The sequence below is a fragment of the Dermacentor variabilis genome, chromosome 6, assembly GCF_050947875.1.
Source record: "Dermacentor variabilis isolate Ectoservices chromosome 6, ASM5094787v1, whole genome shotgun sequence".
Taxonomy (NCBI): domain Eukaryota; kingdom Metazoa; phylum Arthropoda; class Arachnida; order Ixodida; family Ixodidae; genus Dermacentor; species Dermacentor variabilis.
In genome coordinates, this window is record NC_134573.1 from 29,231,082 (window position 1) to 29,252,172 (window position 21,091).

General features: G+C 48.3%; 1 protein-coding gene across 2 annotated transcripts in view; it reads right to left on the minus strand.

The window, feature by feature from the left end:
• Positions 1–2,700: 2,700 nt before the first annotated feature.
• LOC142584708 (putative ATP-dependent RNA helicase DDX20) overlaps positions 2,701–21,091 on the minus strand; it is a 152,023-nt gene continuing 133,632 nt past the window's right edge. Inside the window, exon 10 of one of the 2 annotated variants that reach the window (XM_075694915.1) lies at positions 2,701–4,809. In XM_075694915.1, coding sequence (XP_075551030.1) covers positions 2,864–4,809 — 1,946 coding nt within the window. In that variant the 3' untranslated portion in view covers positions 2,701–2,863. The remainder of the gene's footprint in view (positions 4,810–21,091) is intronic. The other variant, XM_075694916.1, reaches the window with a different exon arrangement.

The window sequence follows — 21,091 nt, forward strand, 5'->3', positions numbered from 1 at the left end:
GAACTTTTATAGTTAATCTTCTTTTAAGGATATGTACAGAATGTATATTTCAATAAAGTTATTCTTTTAAGGAGATGTATAGCATGTATAGATGTATAAACATGTATAACATGCCTGATTAAATCAAGCAGGCTGATGACTATTTGTCCCTGGCCCATTTCAAAGGGGATGCCATTAAATCATCATCATCATCATTGAGTGCTTTCTTGAGTTGGGTGCAGGACATTCAGAAAAAAGATTCTGGAACCCTCTAAGGGGACAGCAGCACCAACTGAAAATTTCCAAACTTTCTAAGGGAAGAAGACGGTTACACCAGTAAGTGTGAGAGCTCAAAATTTAATACAGAAACTTTTTACTAGAAAAATACAGAAGAAAATGTCCCCAACAACACCGACAGCAGGATTAGATGTAATTCCTATACAGCTAATCAAACAGCTGGGTCCATAGAGAAAGGCACAGCTGACTATAGTACCATTGAGAAAGTTATTAAAACTGAAAATTCCCACTGGGTGGCATGAACGCTGAATGAACCTCGGTTATTAGGGCAAAGGGAATAAAGATAAGACAAGCTTGTACAGGCCAGTAATGTTGGTGATGTATATAGAATAGCTAAATGCAAGTCCTAAAATTAGAGCTGTCGAAGTGGGTGGAGAAAAGTGATATAGTGGGTGAACTACAGAATTGGTTCAGACCAGGCAAAAGCTTAAATAATAATATCTTTGTACTATAACCCAGCGCATAGAGATATCAACAGCTCAGAATAGACATTTATGGTTAATTAGTATTTCTAGATACTAAAGGAGCTTACAATGTAAACAGGGAACTACTATCTGATATTCTCAAGCACGAGGGCACAGATGACGATTTTGTGGAGCTGTTAACGGACATATATAGGGACAACCAAGTACAAATTGTGTGATAAGGCCGGAAATATAAAGAACTAGTAAATGTTTCCAGAGGACTCAACCCAGAATTCCCTCTGTCTCCATTGTTGTTCACGCTTTATGTTAAAGCAGGGTGACTAGAACGGCTAGGTGTGATAAGCACGAAGCATTTCGCCTGCCAGGGGCTGTTGCCTTATGAGCCGATGCCGCAAGGGCCCCTAAGGATGCTACTGCTTGAGGTGTAGGTTTCCGTTACAGATTACCCTCGGCACCAGCCAGAAAGCCAGCTAGCTGTGTAGTTTTCTTGTAGGGCTATTGGTTTTTGTTGTTGTACGCGAAGTAAAATTCTACATCTGACAGAGCTCACACTTGATTAGGTGTTAGAATTTTTCGATTTACAGGAGGCCATGCGAGAAAACTTAGGTTCTTTCATGAGCAACTCAATTGGGCTGTGTGATTCACTCACCTGAGAACAAGCTACTCATTTTTATTTCACAGGTCGCTTCCATGCTTAATCTGCTTTAGACATATATATGTGGCTAAAGATAAACAGCCATAGTAGGTGTTCCATACCTAAATTTATTGAACCATGAATGGAGGCTTGATATGACAGAAAAGATACAGAAGCAAAAAAGGACGTGGGGATGCCAAACTGGAGTTACCACACTATACTCTATTTCATACTATCAGCGAATGCTGCAGAAGCTATGCACATAATGTGCTCATCCTTCTCCTCACGTTTCACAGTGTACTTGGACTTTGATATGCAACGCTCTCCGTATGGAATAACTACTACTAGTACTACATATATTACGACTACAACTTGTGGGTTAGGCTTACACATTATTTGTGCACTTTTCACACGTCCCTTATGCAATGTATTATGTGTTGGCTAGTGTAGCCGCTGGTCGTAGAAATGTGTCACTTCAGTGGTAAGTAGGTTCAAGTCTGCGACACCTTTAATGTAATAAGTAGTACCTCATACTTTGTGAAATTAAAGCATGAGAGAATGTATGAAATTAAATTATGAGATAATGTTACATTGAATTGAATGACACATATTTGTATCTATCTTTCATACGTGAAGCAATATATTTTGGTAGCCAATGCAAGCTGTGAGAGAACCCTCTCACCCTTCGTAGCATTGCCAGTCATGTATGACACAGATTACTTATATGTTACAGGAGAACCTCATTGATACGATCCCGCAATTTCCCGCACCAATGTTCGCAATTGTGAACACAAAAAATTACCCAATCCAGCTATACTTCTTTTTAACTGGTTAATATGCTCCCGGGAAACACTATTAGCAGCAACGTTCAGTAAATCGCCAAGTTGTGATCGCATGACACGTTTTCTGACCACAAGATCCCACATGAACAAGAAAAGGTACAAAGCATGCACAATCGAGAGCAGTAGGTGCCCGCCATAGCAGCTTCCCTGCATTACTTGCCCACACATGCCATGTGAAAACTCCAGCACGCACTCAGTTCCCTTTGCTGGCACCAGCAAATCTCCTTCGTGGCCATCACATGTTGCATTCAGGGATATCGCCGCCGACCCTATTGCGATAAGTATCTTCACTAATCTGTTTCACAGCATGCATGTGGGCATAGTGCCATTGGAAGCATACTGCATGCACTGGATGTGTGAAAACACATTAAAAACCATGTCTTGAAAATATATTGGTGCTCTGGTTTGGCCATGAAATTGGGGAAGGGAAGCTTTCACCTGTATTTTATTTGCTAGCATCCCCCCCCAACCTTCTTCAAGAAATAAATACAAATAGAGTATTGAATGAGACTACTATGCCAGCCTGAAGTGAATAAGTGAAACTCTTCACTGTACCTTTAATAACAACACATATGCACAATGCTACTAACAATTACAAGGTCTCTGTAAGCCAACTAGTACTTCCACTTTAGCCGCAAGTGACCAAGCAGCTCCTGCAGGAGAACAGCTATTACACGTCTGCATTATCAATGATAGCCGTTAGCTTGCAGCATTCTCCTAATGTACCACTGATGCCACATGAACCAATTCCGTGACCAGTCCATGGCAGCTCCACGAACTTGCAACTGTGGTAAGGTAGAAGGGAATGAGGACGATGCTGTGGCAGTCCTGAGCGAGTGACGTTCTCGGCAGCATGTTGCCCTGATGGCCTCACATTTTTGCACACACCTGTAACACAACCTTGTTCTGATGGGCTGGCAACTGTCGGGCAGATGACTACGTCTCACTGCAGAAGTATGACACCACGCCAGAGGCGGCAGGTATGTCGGACTTGTGCTGGCTGCATGTGCAGGCAGTGTCCACTGCTGGCTGGGCATACTGCTTCTTATGCATCCAGTGTGGAGCACTGAACTGTTCCCATTGTCACTGCCTCTAGCAAAACTGGTGCTCTTCAGCTGCTTTTGTTTTCGATGGATTACATTGTCATTCTCTTTCGATGCATCCTTCAAAACAGTTTTTCTCAGTTCTTTGCTGATGTCCAGTGACCTTGGCTGTGGCTGGCAACTTTCAAGTGTTCTACCTTTCAACCTTACTGCTAACTCTGGATCCAACGATGGTGGTTTGTGCTTTGACTTGTACACAATTCGACGCTTGTTTTCCATGGTTTCTGCTGTTTTACTTGATTTGTCAGCACCCATATTCAGTGAACCATTGGTAGCATTTGCTTGAACAGCACCATGCCTTTCCTTCAGCTTGCTCTCTTTAAGACCTAAGCTACTCATCTGTGGCTGTACGGAGAGACTATCAGATTTTCCAGTGTCCACCAGCTCTCTGCTGTTATCTTTAGACACCAAAGCCTGCACATTAGCTTCCTGCTGTCCCTCGCTGGTATTCTTGTATGCACTTATATCAGAGTGCAGCACATGGGTGGCTTCCTCTGTTTTCAGTTCTTGCTTTTCGTGGCTAGAGACAACCTTTTCGATATCTACCACAGGTGAAGAAACGCCACTTAACTCCCATTTTTCATTCACATTGCTTTGATCATCTGCTGTAACAAACTGACCCACAGGTTTCGTTCCCTCTGCCTCTTTATGCTCGTCATGGCTAGGAATTCCTTCATCCCTTGAAGAGGATGCACAAGTCTGCTTAGATCCTCGCTCAGCAATGGCAATTTTCAGCGACCTGCCAGGTTCAAAAACAACACCGTATGCTTTGCTGAATGCCTCCTTCTCCTCCTTAATGCGGGCTGCCAGTTCCTTACCTATTGAAGGATCTGGTGGCCACTCAAGGATATGCTGGACACGTGGAGGCACCTTGTGGCCCATGAGGATTTCTTCAAGTTTCAGTGGAGAGTACATCATGGGCTGCAGAAGACTCTTCTTGACTTGACATGCACCCTGCGTTGGTGACAGTTCGACGACTCTCACAGAGGACTGCATTACCTGTGCACATGCTTCCTCGGAATCACTTCCTGGGGACGATTCAACTGTGCAAAGCATTGTTGGTGCAAGCGGTTTTCTCGAACCATTATCAGCAGATGGCAACACTGTGTTCACTGATGGTGGCATTGCCTCTGCAGAACCACTCTGAGAAGACAGTTCAGTTGTGCTTATTAACTGTATCAACTGCGCACATGTTACCTTGGAAATGTTTTGAGCAGACATTTCAGCAATATCAGAACTACTTGTTCTAAAGCTGTCTTTTAGAAGGCTTGTGACAATGTCAGAACCTGTTTCCTTGGAGTTGTTTTCTTCAAGGGCTGTGTCAATATCAGACTCCGTTTCCTCAGAGCTATTCTCTTCAAGGGCCATGACAATACCACAACCTGTTCTCTTGAAGCTGTTTCCTTGAAGGGATGTGACTTTTGTTGAAGTTACTTCTACCACTGGCACACTCATTTCGTCTGCAACATTTGTGCTTACATCACCATTCAGCTTGATATTGCTACTCCCACGTTCAAGGCTTGGAAAACCTGCAAACCATGAAAGACAACTTCATGAGCATGTCTTTGGCAAATCAGCCGCCACAAGCAAGAAATAACCAGCAGCCAACCGTGAGCCTTCAAGGCCAGGCCTACAGATGCCTAAAACAACCAAATACATTACTGACTTCAGTCTTGCAAGCATTAAGCCATGTGTCACATCAAAAACAGCAACTAAATCCACCATGCTGAAAATAACTTGAGCAGTTATTGCTAATTTCAAAGGTTTAACCGCTGGGCTCTGCTGCTGGCTGCAGGCACTAAATGGTTGCATAGCATCAAGAGCGAATACATCTAGCGAGATTACCTTAATCTGGACCTAGACTGTACATAAGTACTAGACAGTCAAAACAAGAAACCCTTCAGATTCCATTTTCAAAATGTCTATATAGTGAAGGGTGATCAGTAAGCTTGCCTGCAGATTACAGAACGGTGATTCTGTCACCCACTTGGTATATTATGTAATAAACACGCAGAGAGGGCCGAGAAAAGAGACAAATGAACACATTAAAATTTTTGTTTTTACACTGCCATTTCTACATTATTATATTACCTGCCAAGGTGACTCACGGCTATGTCACTCTGTCAGAACAGCCACTTTCGTAACATTGCAATGTGGGCAAAAGGCAAGAACATCCACGTACACCCATATTTATTTATAAGCACAATTAGGGAGCCTAGATGGTCAAACTTAATCTGAAGCTGACTGCTTTATTTATCACAGCCCAATCACAGCTCATTTGGGACGTGAAAGCTAATCAGTCAATTATATGTACATCTGTTTAAATAATGCTATTATTAGTGCACGACTAAAATTATGTTCTTACCTCAGGTAGAAAAGGCAGCCACATCACAATGTTCATTTATTACACTTATCTTCATTACACACTCTCTCCAACATGTTTTTTCACATGTAATAAATGTGCCTTACTAATAGTTAACACCTCATTTAGCATACTTGCTACTCGCACAATTTTCTGGTGCTTGAAACATTTACTAAAGCCTAGATCAAATTAATTGCTGCTGGGATAGCATCAACACGCTTGTAGAGCACTGGTGCATCAGAGTTCTACCTAGACATCTCACTCTTGTTGTTTGTGTTTATACATAACTGTGCTGTTCATGAATTAAGCCTTGAATTGCTGCCCCCATCCTCCTTACCCTTGGTTCAGCTCCTTGTAACTTTCTTTTGCGAAACATCAATATCTGGCTTTGAAGGTAAGAGATTGCAGCCTGATGAGGCCCCTGACACTGTGTACAAGCATTTTCAAGATCAAAAATTGGAACAACGTTCCAATTTTTTATTCATTTAACTACCCTCATACTGCAAATTTTGTAATGGCTGAGGCCCTGGCGGTGTTTTACATTTGCGTGCAGTGTAACCTGATGTGTGGTGTGCATTGTCAAGCTGCTTCAAGGTGCAGATATCCCTCATGACAGTGAATGTGCAATGCTGACAGTGTAAACTATGTTCAGGGTGTCTACAAAGTTGACATTTCCAAATACCCTGAGTTTTCCAGGTTTTCCCCGAGTTCCTTTGCGAAATTCCCTGAGTGACACAGAACTTTGTTTTATGTCAAGACGGGCTGACACTATGCCACCCGATGCTGTCACTCTCTAGTAAGCATGCTAAGAAATGACTTAATTCAGTTTGAATAGTAAGAAGTATCATTTATTTTATATATAAAAAAAATCTCTAGCGAGGGGTTAGTAAAATGCACAGTGAATAAAATAACTTTGAAAAAAAAAAAAGATAAAACTCATTGCAAATCGAGTGGAACATTCTCAAAGATGAATAAAAACGAGATGCATACATAAACAAATGTTTTCGAATATCCACTTCAGTCATGAATTATGATCGACTGTCGATACATATGTGAGAAACATAGGTGGTGCTTGAGACTCCACTGAAAGCAAATCAAGGTGATAGAATGACTCTTTGAGCATTTTATGATGAGTCATTACAATTACAGAGTAACTAAATATTTGAATATTGTGAAGTAAGTAATGCTACGCTTCTTCATAAAAAGGATTAAATCCCCCACTCAAATTACATGCACAAGTTATTCATTAGCCTCAAACATTTCAAGAAACAAAAAGAATATATATATATTTCAAGGTTGCTATCGACATGCCCCACATCAAGCGTCACGTAAAACATGGTAGTGCCTTCACCAAAGCGATACTCTGTAGTGATACATATCACTCAGAAGCAAAATGGAAGTAATTTAGGTCAACACAATGTTCAATTTGCGAGAAGCTTAATGTTCATGCTCTATTTCTTGCTACCACTGCACATAAATGGCAAAAATTGGTCGCGTCTACAAACGTGCACGCCGTGACTGAAGGTGATATGAGCTACTTTTATCAATTTATAGCAAGCTCATTGGTGTGAGGCCTGAACTTCATCACAAATGAGATTCTCAAGAGCTGGTGTGTCAACCTCAACTCTCCTGACATACTCTCAGCCCGTACAAAACAGCTCAGTGTTGCATTTCACTGCTTTAGTGAGTTTTCTTTTTTTTTTAGTGCGAGGGTAAATGCCTCAGGGCATACAGGGGTATGGGATGGGGGTGAATAAGGATGATTAAATGAATTAAAAAAGATTTGCTGACCTAGTGAAGTCCAAGAGGGATCGATAATGCGGTTTCTGCGTCCAAGCAGTGTAATCGCTCGGATTATGCGGCGAGAGTCCTGCTGCTGCAAGGTGCCGGAGCCTCGTCGGTTTCAGTGCAGGGCAAACCCACAGCAGGTGGTGGATGTCGGCTACAGCATTTCGCAACTTGCAGAGTGGACACTCAGGACGAGGATATAACGGGCGAAAGTGCAGCCACTTCCTAGTCACGGCAGGAGTGAGGGCGACCCCAACCCAGATTCTCCAAAGCGCAACCTCCTCTGCACGGGTAAGACCGCGGGGGAGGTTTACCGCACACGGAGGTATGAGAGCACGTGTGCGGCACCGGAGGTGCTACTTTCTTGTTAAAAGAGGGCGGCATCATCTAGATGAAAAAGTTGAGGCAGTGATGATGGAGAGGTCGCTAGACGGGTCGCAGAATCCGCACGGCTTTGGAAGCTTAGAAGGTCGCATGGGATCCACTCGACAGATATTGGCTGCGGGATGCATGCCGCCAGAAGATGGATCTGTTGGCATATGTCAGGGCTGCGACTGACGCGTCGCAGAAGCCGCGTCGCCTGGAGGACATCAGTGCGGATGACGATGTGGGCCGTGGGGACCATGAGAAAGGCTGCCACAGAGCACAACGCTTCTCGGACAGCAAGGAGCTCAGCACAAAAGGAGGAAGGAGGTTCTTGGATTTGAAACCGGGTCGTCTTACTAAGGGCAGGTGCACATGGGCAATAAATTGCAGTGGTTGTTTCACAGTCCTGAATGCTTGCATCAACGTAAAGGACGATGGAGCCAAGCGGCAGGTGGCCATCTTGAGCAATAATTCCGTCACGAAGCGCCACCGCCGCGTGAGCTGATGTCGGGCGATGTATATCAGTTGGCTTGTTATCACTCAGCTGTACAAAACTCCAGGGAGGAAGAACTGGCGATAGTGGTGGTAGAAGCGAGTTCGAGAAAGCGTAACCCCTGAGAGCACACGTTGTGTGTGTAAGGCTGGCCTTAAGCCTGCGAGCATCATGTCGCTGCTGCACCAGCTCATCTAGTGTGTTGAGCTGTGCATTTTCTTGGAGAGCCATGATCGGGGTGATGCAGGGAAGGCAAGTGATGACCCTCATTGCCTCACGATTAACAGCCTCAAGGCGATCCCATTGTGCCCTCATCAAATGCTGGAATTGGGCTTGATAAACAAGGCGTGGTTGCACTACCGCCTTCACCGATTGTCGCGCAACATATGAGCTGCCACCGCCCGTTTTAGGAGCAATGCGCCTAATCAGACCCAACGTCTGAATTGCCTGCTTTTTAGCGCTGGAGAGCCAAGCAGTTCCGGTACCCGACTCGTGTACCATCAGACTCGGAATTTTTATAGTTGAACATTGTTGAAGAGGGGTTCCGGATAGATAAAGACGAATGGGTCTTGCAGAGAGTTCATGCCGGCCCCAGTGATTGGCGACTGACATGTAAGCGGATTTGCTGACTGAAAGCCTAAGGCCGACCAAAGAAGCGCAAGTCGCCGTGATATCTAAAGCTGATTGAAGGGCAGCGGCTTGAGACTGCAGGTCGTGATGAGTGCTCCATACCGTGATGTCATCAGCGTACAAGAACTTTATGTCGGGTACATCGTGTAAGCGCCATGCAAGCGGGATGAAAGCAATATTGAATAATGTGGGTGACAATACAGATCCCTGGGGTACGCCACGAAGAGCAACAAATGAGCCGATGGCATCACCACTGAGGCGAATCGCAAAATGTCGGTCTTCAAGGAGAGATTTGACGAAATTCCGTACTCTAGGGAGAAAATGCAGCATGTCAATTGAAGCCTAGATGGCAGCATGACTAATATTATCATATGTCTTTTCAACGTCCATAGCGAGGACAGTATGGACACTGTGGCTACGAATTGACCATAAAACCGAGGATGCCAAGACAGCCAGCCCATCTTCAGTACCTATGGATGGACGGAAGCCAATTTGAGCAGGGTGGTAGAAACCATGGTGCTCTAGCCACTATGACAGTCGTGTGGCAAGCATTTTCTCAGCAAGCTTGCACAACGTTGACGTTAGGGAAACGGGTCGGAAGTTGCCAAGGTCAATCGGCAGCTTGCTTGGTTTCGGAATCGGGATCACAATAGCTGATTTCCAGCCTGGAGGGACAACGCCATCTAGCCATACCTTGTTAATGGTGTCGAGGAGTTGAGGCAGCACAGCAGAATGCAGGTTCTTGTAGGCCTCGTAAGTAATAGAGTCTGGTCCGGGTGCTGTCTTGCGGCTGGTACCATCTATCGCTGCAAGCAACTCAGGCATGGTGAAAGAGCTTGCAATCCCCTCGGAGTCTGCTGTAGATGGTAACCTGTCGATATGTGTCGGAATGCCTGCCAAGGAAACACCATTGGCTGTTTGAGGCAACACGTCGTACTGCGGGAAAAACTTCTGGGCTGCTTCTCTGGCAAAATCATCCGGCGACAAGCCAGCAGCGAAGCAGGCTGTGGCTGCCGCGTCTGGACGGCAGCAACCGTGTTCCATGGCACGAAATGTTCGCCAGAGAGAAGCATTCGATGTCTTGGATGAAAACCGCTCACACCACGTATGCCAGTGCCTCCGTGAGAGGTCGCGTTCATACCTGCGGGCCTTAGCAGTAAGGAAATTCAGTCTTGTACGTGCTTGTGCAGAAGTGGGTCTCAGGATGCTGCCAGCTCAGCTTGTCTGCGAGCAGCCCACGTTGAGCAGGCCGATATCCGGTGCCGGTCGATCGACGTCTACCCAGCTGATGGTTGTAGCTTCATTGAGTGCACTTTGTATGCGGTCAACAAGTAGTGGTGACGAGTCCACGAAGGCATCCTGGAGAATGGAACGAAAGGTGTCCCAGTTGACCACAGAACACTTGCGGCGCAATCGGCGGGCCTGCGACGGGTGAAGGCTGATGATGATAGGGTGGTGTTCACTACCCCAGCAGTCGGGCTCCAGGTGCCAAGTGAGAGTGCCGGGACCCGACCACCACATAAGATCCGGTGCGTATGTCGTACGTCGAGCTTGAGGCACAGCCCGCATTGCTGAATCGGGATGGTTCAGTAGTACAAACAACGCATCCACGAAGGCGTCCCGCACACGCCTACCCCGAGGGCTAGAAGTAGGGTACCCCAATCTGGGTGAGGGGCACTGAAATCACCACCAACTAAAATAGGACACGCTGGGTATTGGCGACGGACATTCACTAACCAGCCCAGATTAATTCTTGAAGAAGAGCCACCGGCTGGTCTTATGTAGTATGACACTACCACAACAGTTGCCTTGGGTAACTTGACAGCTACTCCCACTACCTCCTGATATGAGTTACACCAGTTTTCAAGAGAAAGGCAGACCTGAGGATAGCGTGTATCAACATACACTGCCGCCTTTCCTGGAGGGGTAGCTGTGTGCATGCGACGGTCACTCATCGAAGGAGACATGTATCCACTGAAGCCCAGAATGGCAGGCAAGGCGTTGGTCTCCTGTAGTAACAGGGCCCACACCTGCAGCTTGTTCATACGTAGACGGGATTTAAGCTCCCCCACTTTCCTGGAGAGCCCTCTACAGTTCCACTGAAGCACGCCACAAACACCTGTGCCCACCCTTTTGATTACGAATCCAGGCATTGTAAAATCACAGATGTCAGGTTGAAGAACTGGCTGACCATGAACCGCAATAGGGATGTTGTAGAGTTATCCGGAAACGGAGCTGAAGACCTGGTAGACTCTGCGACCGATACAGCAGGGCGTGACAAAGAAGATGATGAAGCGGAATCGATAGTTGTAGTGGTGTGATTCCCCAGCACGTCGCCGACGCGCAAGTAGTTCACGGTGCTGTCGGACCTTGGATACCTCCGCTAAAAGGCGGGCAATTTGATTGTCAACTGCTGCCATATCATCACGCGGATGTTCCGGCCCACTCTGCTTCTGTGTAACCAGCGGGCGACGGCGGTCTTTGCAAACTTTGTCACTGTAAGTCTGTTGGGAATGGGATGCAGGCGGGTCAGGCTCGGAAAGCTCTGGCCAGTCGTCGTCATCCCACTGGAGTGCCGCAATCCTGTTAGATGTCGGCACTGGTTGTGTTGCAGCATGCTGAGGCCATTGCTTATAAATCCCACGACAAACCTTCTGAGTGGCCTTTTGCTTTGTGGGACAAGTTGGAGAAGTGATCTCGTGGTCGTCGGTCTTGCAGAGTCCACATTGGTAAGACACTGCGCCAGCTAGTACAGCTTCATCTGGCGCTGTAAATGGACAGGATCAGCGCATGTGGCCCAGTCGGAAACAGTTGTAACAATAGACGACACTGGGTTTATATGGCCGAGGTCGTAGAATGCAGCCATAGTAGTACAGGCGGGCTGGGGGAGTTGGTGGGCCCTGCAAGGTGACGATGCAAGAGCGCCCCTTTCCCATGTAACGCGCTTGAATGACACGGTGAGTAGGACAGTAGAGCTCACGCTGGGGAGCAGTCTGGTCCTCGCCAACGTCAACATTGTAAACGACACAGCGCTGTAAATCCAAGCCCTCTACCAGGTACACCTGGACTGGCACGGTGACTTCGCTTGTTATTGAGAGACGCTGAAGCGTTTGCAAACGCTTGACAGCAGCCAATGTCGGGAGCCACACAGTGATGCTATTTGACTTCTTCCTGGCCGTGAAGCCGCGGAAGCCTGTGGTGCCAAGACAAGCATCTAGGTTCACCTGAATAATCCTGCTTGGAATCTCCATGAGGCTTGTGGGGGCCAAATCTTTAATGGTTGCTTTATAGCAAACCGAGCCCGGTGTCAACACAACTGGGTGGTCAGTCGTTAGACAGGAACGCTTGCCTTGGGAGCCGCTGTTGGCCGAACACGAATCTGGTGCAGATTGCTCGGAGCCGAAGGACGCTTCTGAGAGCCACGGGGGGCCGACGGCACAGATGGTAGCGCAGAAGACAAGTCCATAGGGGTACTCGGTTCGTCATGCACAACAACTGGAGCCTCATTCCCGATTGGTGTCTGGGAAGCCATCGCCGAGCTCCGCCCTGAGGGCAGATCACTCACGGTCTGATGTGCATTTTGGGAAGGCGATAGGTGGGCTGGTAGCCGAAGGACTTGAAGCAGGAACCAGGAGCTGGGATCCAGGCTCAGGTGTCAGTTGTGCGGCCGGTAACGCCGTCGTGACGAGCGGTGCCGGCAAATCTACCGCCGCCAGCGCGTCACCGGAGGCACTAGGCCTAGTCCCGGTGTACAATTCAGCTGCAGGGCCGATGGAGTGACATTTGCTGAATGTCAAAAAACCAGACTGCGCATGAGCGTCCGGAGCGTCCTCAGATGTCTTGGGGTCCAATCTCTTGATGTATGGAACGTATTTACGCGGAAGGCGAGATTTTTCACAGGAGCGGTGAGCAGCCACCTTAGCAGGGAAACTTCGTCGTTTTCCCACCCTTAGTGAGTTTATTTCGGTTTGGATGAGGAACACCTGCATTCCAGCGTCAGCCAACACTTTGTTTTTAGAGCTCAAGCTCCTTGTAAAAAGCGGCGGCAGGCATGCTTTCCCGTTCATTCCTCAATGCGTAGGTCCTTTCTGTTCTCGTCCTCCTACCGCGCGTTCGCCCCATGGACCATTAGAAGCATCCTCTTCGTCAGTTTGGAATGGTGTCAGTCAACATCCGATTTTTCCGACTCCGTAAGGGTTGCGAAAACGTCCGTAAAAATGAATGCATGTCTTTTACTCCCATTAAAGGCTTCAATTGCCACACGCACATTCGAAAAGGTCTACCAGAGAGTGAAAGAGGGAAGAAGGAAAGGCAGGGAGGGTAACCCGACTGAGTCCAGTTTGCTACCCCACTAGTGGGAAGGGAAATGGGGAGTGAAAGAGAGAGAAAACATGAGTCTATACCGCACTTTCACATGCACTAAGGTAGGTGTAAGATGTCTATAGTCGGGCACTCAAGTCTGTTGCCTTCAGATAGTGAAGCGCTCGAACTGCTTTCTGGGATAATGAACTGTGAGGCCAGGCTCCCAAGATCTTTGCTTCTGTAAATAGCCTGTCATCCACCCTACTCAAGGCACACTGGAGAGTTTGACGTTGCTTATCAAAGCTAGACCAGTTGCACAGAAGATGACTGATGATCTCTTCACACTTGCACTTAGCGCACATTGGTGAGTCCGCCATTCCGATATGATAGCTGTAGGAGTTGGTGAATGCTACTCCTACCCACAGCTGACACATTAGTGTTGCGTCAAGTCATGAAAGGTTCGCTGGTAATTTAAGTTTCAGTGATGGGTCGAGGCTGTATAAACGACACTTAGAGTTCTGTTGTGTATGCCAGTAACTTAATGTGATGGTACGAGCGAGACTGCAAAGCTCTCTTGCAGCGTCTACTCTCTATAAAGGTATAAGGAGTGTCGGTGCGCCATCCTGGGCACGTCGGGCAGCAGCATCGGCGAGGTGATTACATACGATGCCACAATGTCCCGGCAGCCACTGAAAGATGATATCATGTCCAAAAAGACCTACCAGCATGCTTTTTAGGCATATCGGTGCCCGTAATGTGACAGGAGATCGTGGATGGATGCGTGTATAATTGAGGAATAGATACTGTGTCTCATGAAGGCGACAGACCCAAGGGCTGGAAACCGGTCTCGGAAAGTGACATTCACCTGTTCACTCAGAGCGGTGACCCGATACCCAGGATCGACACCATTAGAGTCCTGGGTATGTTCATCAAATCGGGTGGCGGCAACGGCACTGCGCTGCGCAAGATCATTGCGAAGACCGACAATGCTTTTTGCCTCGTGCGAAGGGTCACGCTCCGACTCGACATACACAACACCATGGAGGAGATAGGCGAGGCTCAGGAACAGGCCCAGCTAACTCGGCTGTCCACCACGCCGGCCGGCAGGCGTATCCTCGAGGAGATCGGACTCGCACCCACCAAGAACTCTTGAGTTGGACACTTTCATTCTTTATCGTTTCTTTATTAGGTCCTTTGTTATTTGGGAGAGCTTGCCTACTGGTTGCCTTGGTGCCTTGCCTCCTACTTCAATTGCTGCTTCTGAAGCCAGCCTCGTTAAGGTTTCATTCATTACCTCTATGTCATCATCATCAGCTCTCTGTTCTAAGGCTGCATATTTGTTTGCAAGTAGCAGCCTAAATTTGTCTGCTGTTACCCTTACTGCCTCTAAGTTGACCTGCTTTTTCATGACCAATTTTACTCTTTCTCTGTTCAAATTGAGGTGAACCCTAGCCCTCACTAACCTATGATCACTGCACTTTACCCTACCTATCACTTCTACATCCCGCACTATGCTGGGATCGGCACAAAGTATGAAGCCAACTTTATTGAGGTCATTCTATAATTAGCTAGAAAAGTGTTTCAACATCATCATTATCAGCCTGGCTACACCCACTGCAGGACAAAGGCCTCTCCCATACCTCTCCAACTACCCCGGTCATGTGCTACTTGTGGCCATGCTGTCCCTGCAAACTTATTAATCTCATCTGCCCACCTAGCTTTCTGCCGCCCCCTGCTACGCTTCCCTTCTCTTGGAATCCAGTCAATAACCCTTAACCCTTTAAGGGTCAATGACGTAAATATATGGTGCCGCGAACAAATCCGAAAATGGTCAATGCCGTATATTTACGGCACCGTCTGTACGTTTAAAAAGCGCGCCCATTTCCTAACTTTTTCTTTTCTGCCATGTGCTGCCACTATGTGGGAATACAGGGAATTTTTTCCACGCGCCTCGCTCCCTAGGTTTTCATTGCATGGTTTGTTTTAGTGCTAGTTCGCTCCCACACGTCTATGTAGTACAGCCCACGCATTGGCACGGGCAGTACTATATAGACGCGGGCGGGTGGCGGTTCGGGTTTTTGTTTTCGCGGGCGGTTTCTGCTTCTTGCGCTTGCAAAACTGATGGCTATTGCATTACTAATTGCTCAAAGGGCGACCGCGTCTTTCTCGCTCATTCAGTGCATGCGTTTCCCCTGCTATTTCTTTTTTTTTTTTTTGACACTCGCGAAAACTACTTGCCTCTGGTTGGCGATAAGATGAAGATTAGCGAAAGTTTGTCACACGTTTCGCTTTTTTGACGGGCACACAACAACACAGTTTTCTTCAGTGCGCGCACCTACGCAGTTCGATTACGCTATGGATGTACATATTAGATATCAGTGTAAGAGCAGGAACATTTCAGTCTTGTGAAATATTCTCGTGTGCACATCTTCAAGGCCTTGAACTATGTGTATAAAAATGCATCAAATTTTTAATTCTTATAAGTTTATTTCCTTTTTTTATTGTTGTTATTCATAAATAAAGAGTACATATATACCAACGCAAAATATTTTTTTCTCATGGCAAGTACAGAACAAGCTTCCAAACTGCAGCATATCAGCACCATACAACTCGGCGGAACCGTCTATCAAGTAAATCCCCACATTCGACACCCAGACGATGTGTGCCGCGGAGTGATATACAGCCTTGAACCGGGTACAAGTCCCGCGGAGATTGTTGCCGGCCTTCGAGTGGACTCAAGATACACGGTTCTCAGCGCACGCATGCTAGGATCTTCAACAGCTGCAGTCATCACCTTCGACGGACAGCACATCCCTTATTACATAACGTACCAGAGCAGTGACTACAGATGCAAGCCCTACCGAAAATGTGTCCAATACTGCAGAACCTGCGGCGCCATCGGACACCGACAGGATATCTGTCCTCAGCCGAGAGGCAACTTCTGCTACACATGCGGGCGCGATGGGGTCACGGATGAACATGATTGTCACCCGAAGTGCAAAATTTGCGGCGGAGACCACGAAATGGCAGGCAAGGAATGTAAGAAGAAACTCCGTAATAACCCGCCTCCCTACCAAGTAAGAAGACAGCAACTTGACAACGCTCGCGCCCGAGAGAATCACTGGAGCTCGAGCACCGAAGACTTCCCCGCGCTGGTTACCACCTCAGACAGCTCACGGGGGCCCTCGCCTCGACAAAGACCTGGCCGGAGACGCTCTCGCTCTATCCTAAGATCGGGCTCTACATCCCGCTCTCGGTCACGGTCTCACTCCGTTAGGCGAATCACTTACGTCACCAGGGCGAACGGAAGCAGCGCCTCGAATTCCTCACGGAACCCGAGCAGTTCAGGCGAGACAGCGACGATACGGACTCTCGAACATAATGTACAGGATCTACAGAGGACGATACAACAACAACTGGTAGCCGAGTGCAAGATGTCAGAACTCAAGGAAAGAGTAGCGAAGGGAGTAGAAGAAAGCATACTAAAACATGTAGAAACCAGAATAATGAAGCGGGTAGACGAGCGGCTGCAAGCACATGAAGCGAATATTCTCGACCTTGTTGAACGACGCCTTCAAGTCTTCGAGGAAACCCTCACTACAAAACTTCTCGCATCAGCAGACAGAACCATCAAGACAGTGATAACTAAAATCATGGAAAAGGTAGAGCCACTAACCCGTACGGTCACCACACTCGACACCAAATTGAATGGCTTCATGGCACAACAACACAACTTCATGAATTTCGCAAGAATTTCATGACCCATGAACATCTGGCAGAGCAGTTAGGAACCAAACGCAAAGGACGAAGGACAGTACGAGGGGAATCCGCGGAGGATTCTAGCTCGACAACGCCAAACCACCTACTCCAGGTGGAGGAGAACCACCAACATGGCGGCTCCCAAACGTAGACATACTGAGCCGCTTCCCACCCTCTGCATTTGGCACTGGAATTGCAGATCCTATAGACCCCACTCGGCCAACCTGCAAGAATATTTCAAAGCAAACAATCCTGACATAATTGCACTACAGGAAACCAACACCAAGAAAATAAAGCTCCCCGGCTACAAAACTATGGCACACACTGCCCGCACCGCAATTCTTGTCAAGAAGACACTAACCGCACAGCCTCACGAAATTGAAGACACTGAAATTGAACACACCATAGTGGAGGTGTTGCCGACTCGCAAGAATCAACAGAGCCTATACCTGGCCAATCTCTACAGCCCGCCGTGGGAGCTACGACTACGACCACTACGTCCGGGACCTTCGCAAGCACGTTAACGGCAACCGGCTTGTTGTGGTAGGGGACTTCAACGCCCCACACGCCGCCTGGGGGTACCCCAATGCCACCAAGAAAGGGGCACGGGTCCACGACGCCACACAGCAGCACGGTTTTACGTTATGGAATGACCTGCTCCAACCCACCTGAGTGGGCAACAGCGTGTCGAGGGACACCAATCCTGATCTCACGTTCACTCGAGACGTGCGAAAGGCCACGTGGACCCGACTCCCGGACACGCTAGGGAGCGATCACCACATAATTCAAATCGAGGTTGAACAATCTCACCGCGTGCACAAGACAGGAAAGGCGCAACTCACTGACTGGAACGTGTATAGGAATGAGCTTGACAACGATTCGGACATCGAAGACGTTGAAGCTTGGTAAATGGTATCATAGGTGCGGCTGACGGCCACACCAGGACGATTCAACTAGACGAGGACAATCCGGCGGTCGATAACCACCTACTGCACTTATGGGAGGCTCGGCGATCGCTCCTCAAACGATGGTGACGCCAAAAGCTCAACCGCAAGCTCCAGCGCCGAAACGCCCTGTTAAGCATGCAGGCACAGGAGTATGCTGAACAGCTAGCAAGTCAGAACTGGCGATCCTTCTGCAACCAACTTCAAGGGACCCTCAGCACAAAGAAGACTTGGCATATACTTCGGTCCCTGGTCGACGACACCCACACCAAATCCCGACAAAGACATACAATTCACCGACTAATCCACAACTATGGCTGCACAGAGGATCAGCTACTCCAAGAACTTCAGACGAAGCTACACGGCTCAGCTAACCCGCAAACCACTGTCACCAACCTTTCCACACCCAGGGAGTACCAAGGAGCGCCGAACGAAGAGCTAGATCGGCCTTTCACACAGGCAGAGTTGTAGGCGGCCCTCGCTAGGCTAACACGCAATACGAGCCTGGGCAAAGACAGAGTCACCAACAAGCACTTTCGAAAGCTACCTCCTCGGGCGTTGACGGCTCTCCTTCGGCACTATAACGACTGCTGGATTAAGGGCGAGCTACCAACAGCCTGGAAACACTCGGAGGTAACCACAGTACCCAAGCCAAACAAACCCATCTCCATCGCAAATCTCCGCTCCATCTCCCTTACGTCCTGCGCTGGGAAACTATTTGAACACATGGTCAACGAGCGGCTCACCACACATCTTGAGGAAAGCGATTGCTATCCGCACACCATGTTCGGCTTCCGCCAGATGCTCTCCACGCAGGGCGTCCACTTCCAGCTAAAGGAAGATATTCTTGACCATTTGAGCAAACACAGCAAGTCTTCCATTCTAGCGCTCGACGTAAAGGGCGCCTTTGATAACGTGAGCCATGAAGCCATTCTCCGTAACCTAGAAGATATCGGCTGCGGTGCCAAAACATACGCCTACATGCGCGCTTTCCTCACCAACCGTACAGTCACGGTGGGGATTGTCGACCTCCGGAGCAAGACATTTCACCTACCTAACAGGGGCACGCCACAAGGTTCCGTAGCCTCGCCACTCCTCTTCAACGTGGCCCTCTTAAAGCTTCCCCGCCTCCTAGACACCGTCCCAGGGATATTCCATGCTCTATATGCAGATGATATCACACTGTGGACGAGAGGTGCGAGCACGGGCGAACAGGAGGCCCTTCAAGGAGTCTTCAACAGGAGTCTTCAAGAGGCGGTCAACATCATCGAGCGGTACCTCAACACCTGCGGCCTCCACTGTGCCCCAGATAAATCCGAGCTGTTAGTACTCGGGGCACGCACCCGGGGCCGGCCCCCAAGCCATGACGCACCGGACCCACAAGTCCTTCTTCAGGGAGTCCCGATACCGAAGGTCGACTCACTTCGAGTCCTCGGGGTCCATATACTCAAGGACGGGTCCAGCTCCGCCACACTCCCCAGGCTACATAACACCGTGGCACAGCTTACTCATCTGATACGACGGGTCGCCAATCGCCGCAATGGCCTCAAAGAGCACGACACTTTGCAAATGGCACAAGCCCTCCTTTACAGCCGCATTACATACGGAACTCCTTACCTCAACCTGAAGATAGCCGAGAAATAAAAGCTAAACCTTCTAATATGAAAGGCCACGAAGCTCGCCCTAGGACTACCGACAACCACCTCCACTGACCAATTGCTTCACATGGGAGTTCACAACTCCTGGGAAGAACTCGCGGAAGCGCACCTCATCAACCAGATCGAGAGACTCAAGCTCACAACCACAGGCCGAGCAATCCTCCGACACACAGGATACGTAACCAATCTAGAGCACAATGGCGAACGTAAGGAAAAGATCATATCGAAAGTGCGAGAATGTCTACAAGTTCTTCAGATCCCTCGGAACATGCATCCAGAACACAATCAAGGCAGACGGCTTGCCAGGGTAAACGCCATCAGACACAAGCACCGTAATGACCCGCAGGCGCGCTACGTGGACGCAGCCAAGTATCCGGGCCGAAACGCCTTCGCCATCGGCGTCACAGACTACAGGGGGACGACACTGGCGTTGGCAACAATTCTCACCAAACGCACGGACACAGCTGAGGAGGCCGCTATAGCACTTGCCACCCATACAAGCGAGGACGCCATAGTGGTCTTCACCGACTCTCAAACAGCGGCATGCAACTACATGAAGGGCAGGATCTCCATCAAAGCGATCAACTTACTGAAACGTGGCGATACTCCTCCCCACTACACCTGCATCATGTAGATTCCGGGACACGAGGGACTCGAGGGGAATGAAGCGGCACACACCGCAGCCCGCGCAAGCATCAACCGGGCTTCCCCGCACGAAATTCTAGACAGGTCCCACCCACCCAAATCAGAGGAGGAAATAGAAACAATACCGTTAACTTACCAAGCACTGCTACAACACTATCGGCTTAGACGCAGGGTCTAAGCCGATAGTGTTGCCTCCACCACATCCAAAACTAACAAGAAACGAAGGCACTGACTACAGGAGACTCCAGAGCTATACCTTTGCCCACGGAAGCTTACTGCATCATTTCCACCCGACGCTGTACAGCTACACCTGTCCACACTGCAACGTGCCAGACACTCTGGCGCACCTCCTCCTGCAATGCAAGAACACCCGTGCAAGCATCACATCGCCACAACTAATAGCAGCAGACGCGAACGCAAACCTCCTGGTTGAAACGTGGGAGACTGCGATCTCCAAGCCGGACCTGGTCGACCAGCACGAACTCGTCGCCCGGGCCCGGAGGGCGATCCAAGCCAGAGGATTCCTGGAATAAGGGACCCTCCCACCTCGACTGACAAGTCACTACTTCAAATAAAAGTTTTATGCTCTCTCTCTGTCACTTTACAGTCACCCTAGAAAAATTGCAGTGAATTTTTTTTGACACAAGTCCCTAAGAAGAATTGAAATCTGCAATAATATAATCGACCCTGGGCGGTCGCATATGTCGAAAAAAATCAACCCTCAAAGGGTGAACGACCGTCGGTTATCTTCCCTCCTCATTACATATTCTGCCCGTGCCCATTTCTTTTTCTTGATTTCAAGTAAGATGTAATTAACTCGCGTTTGTTCCCTTACCCAATGCGCTCTTTTCTTATCCCTTAAAG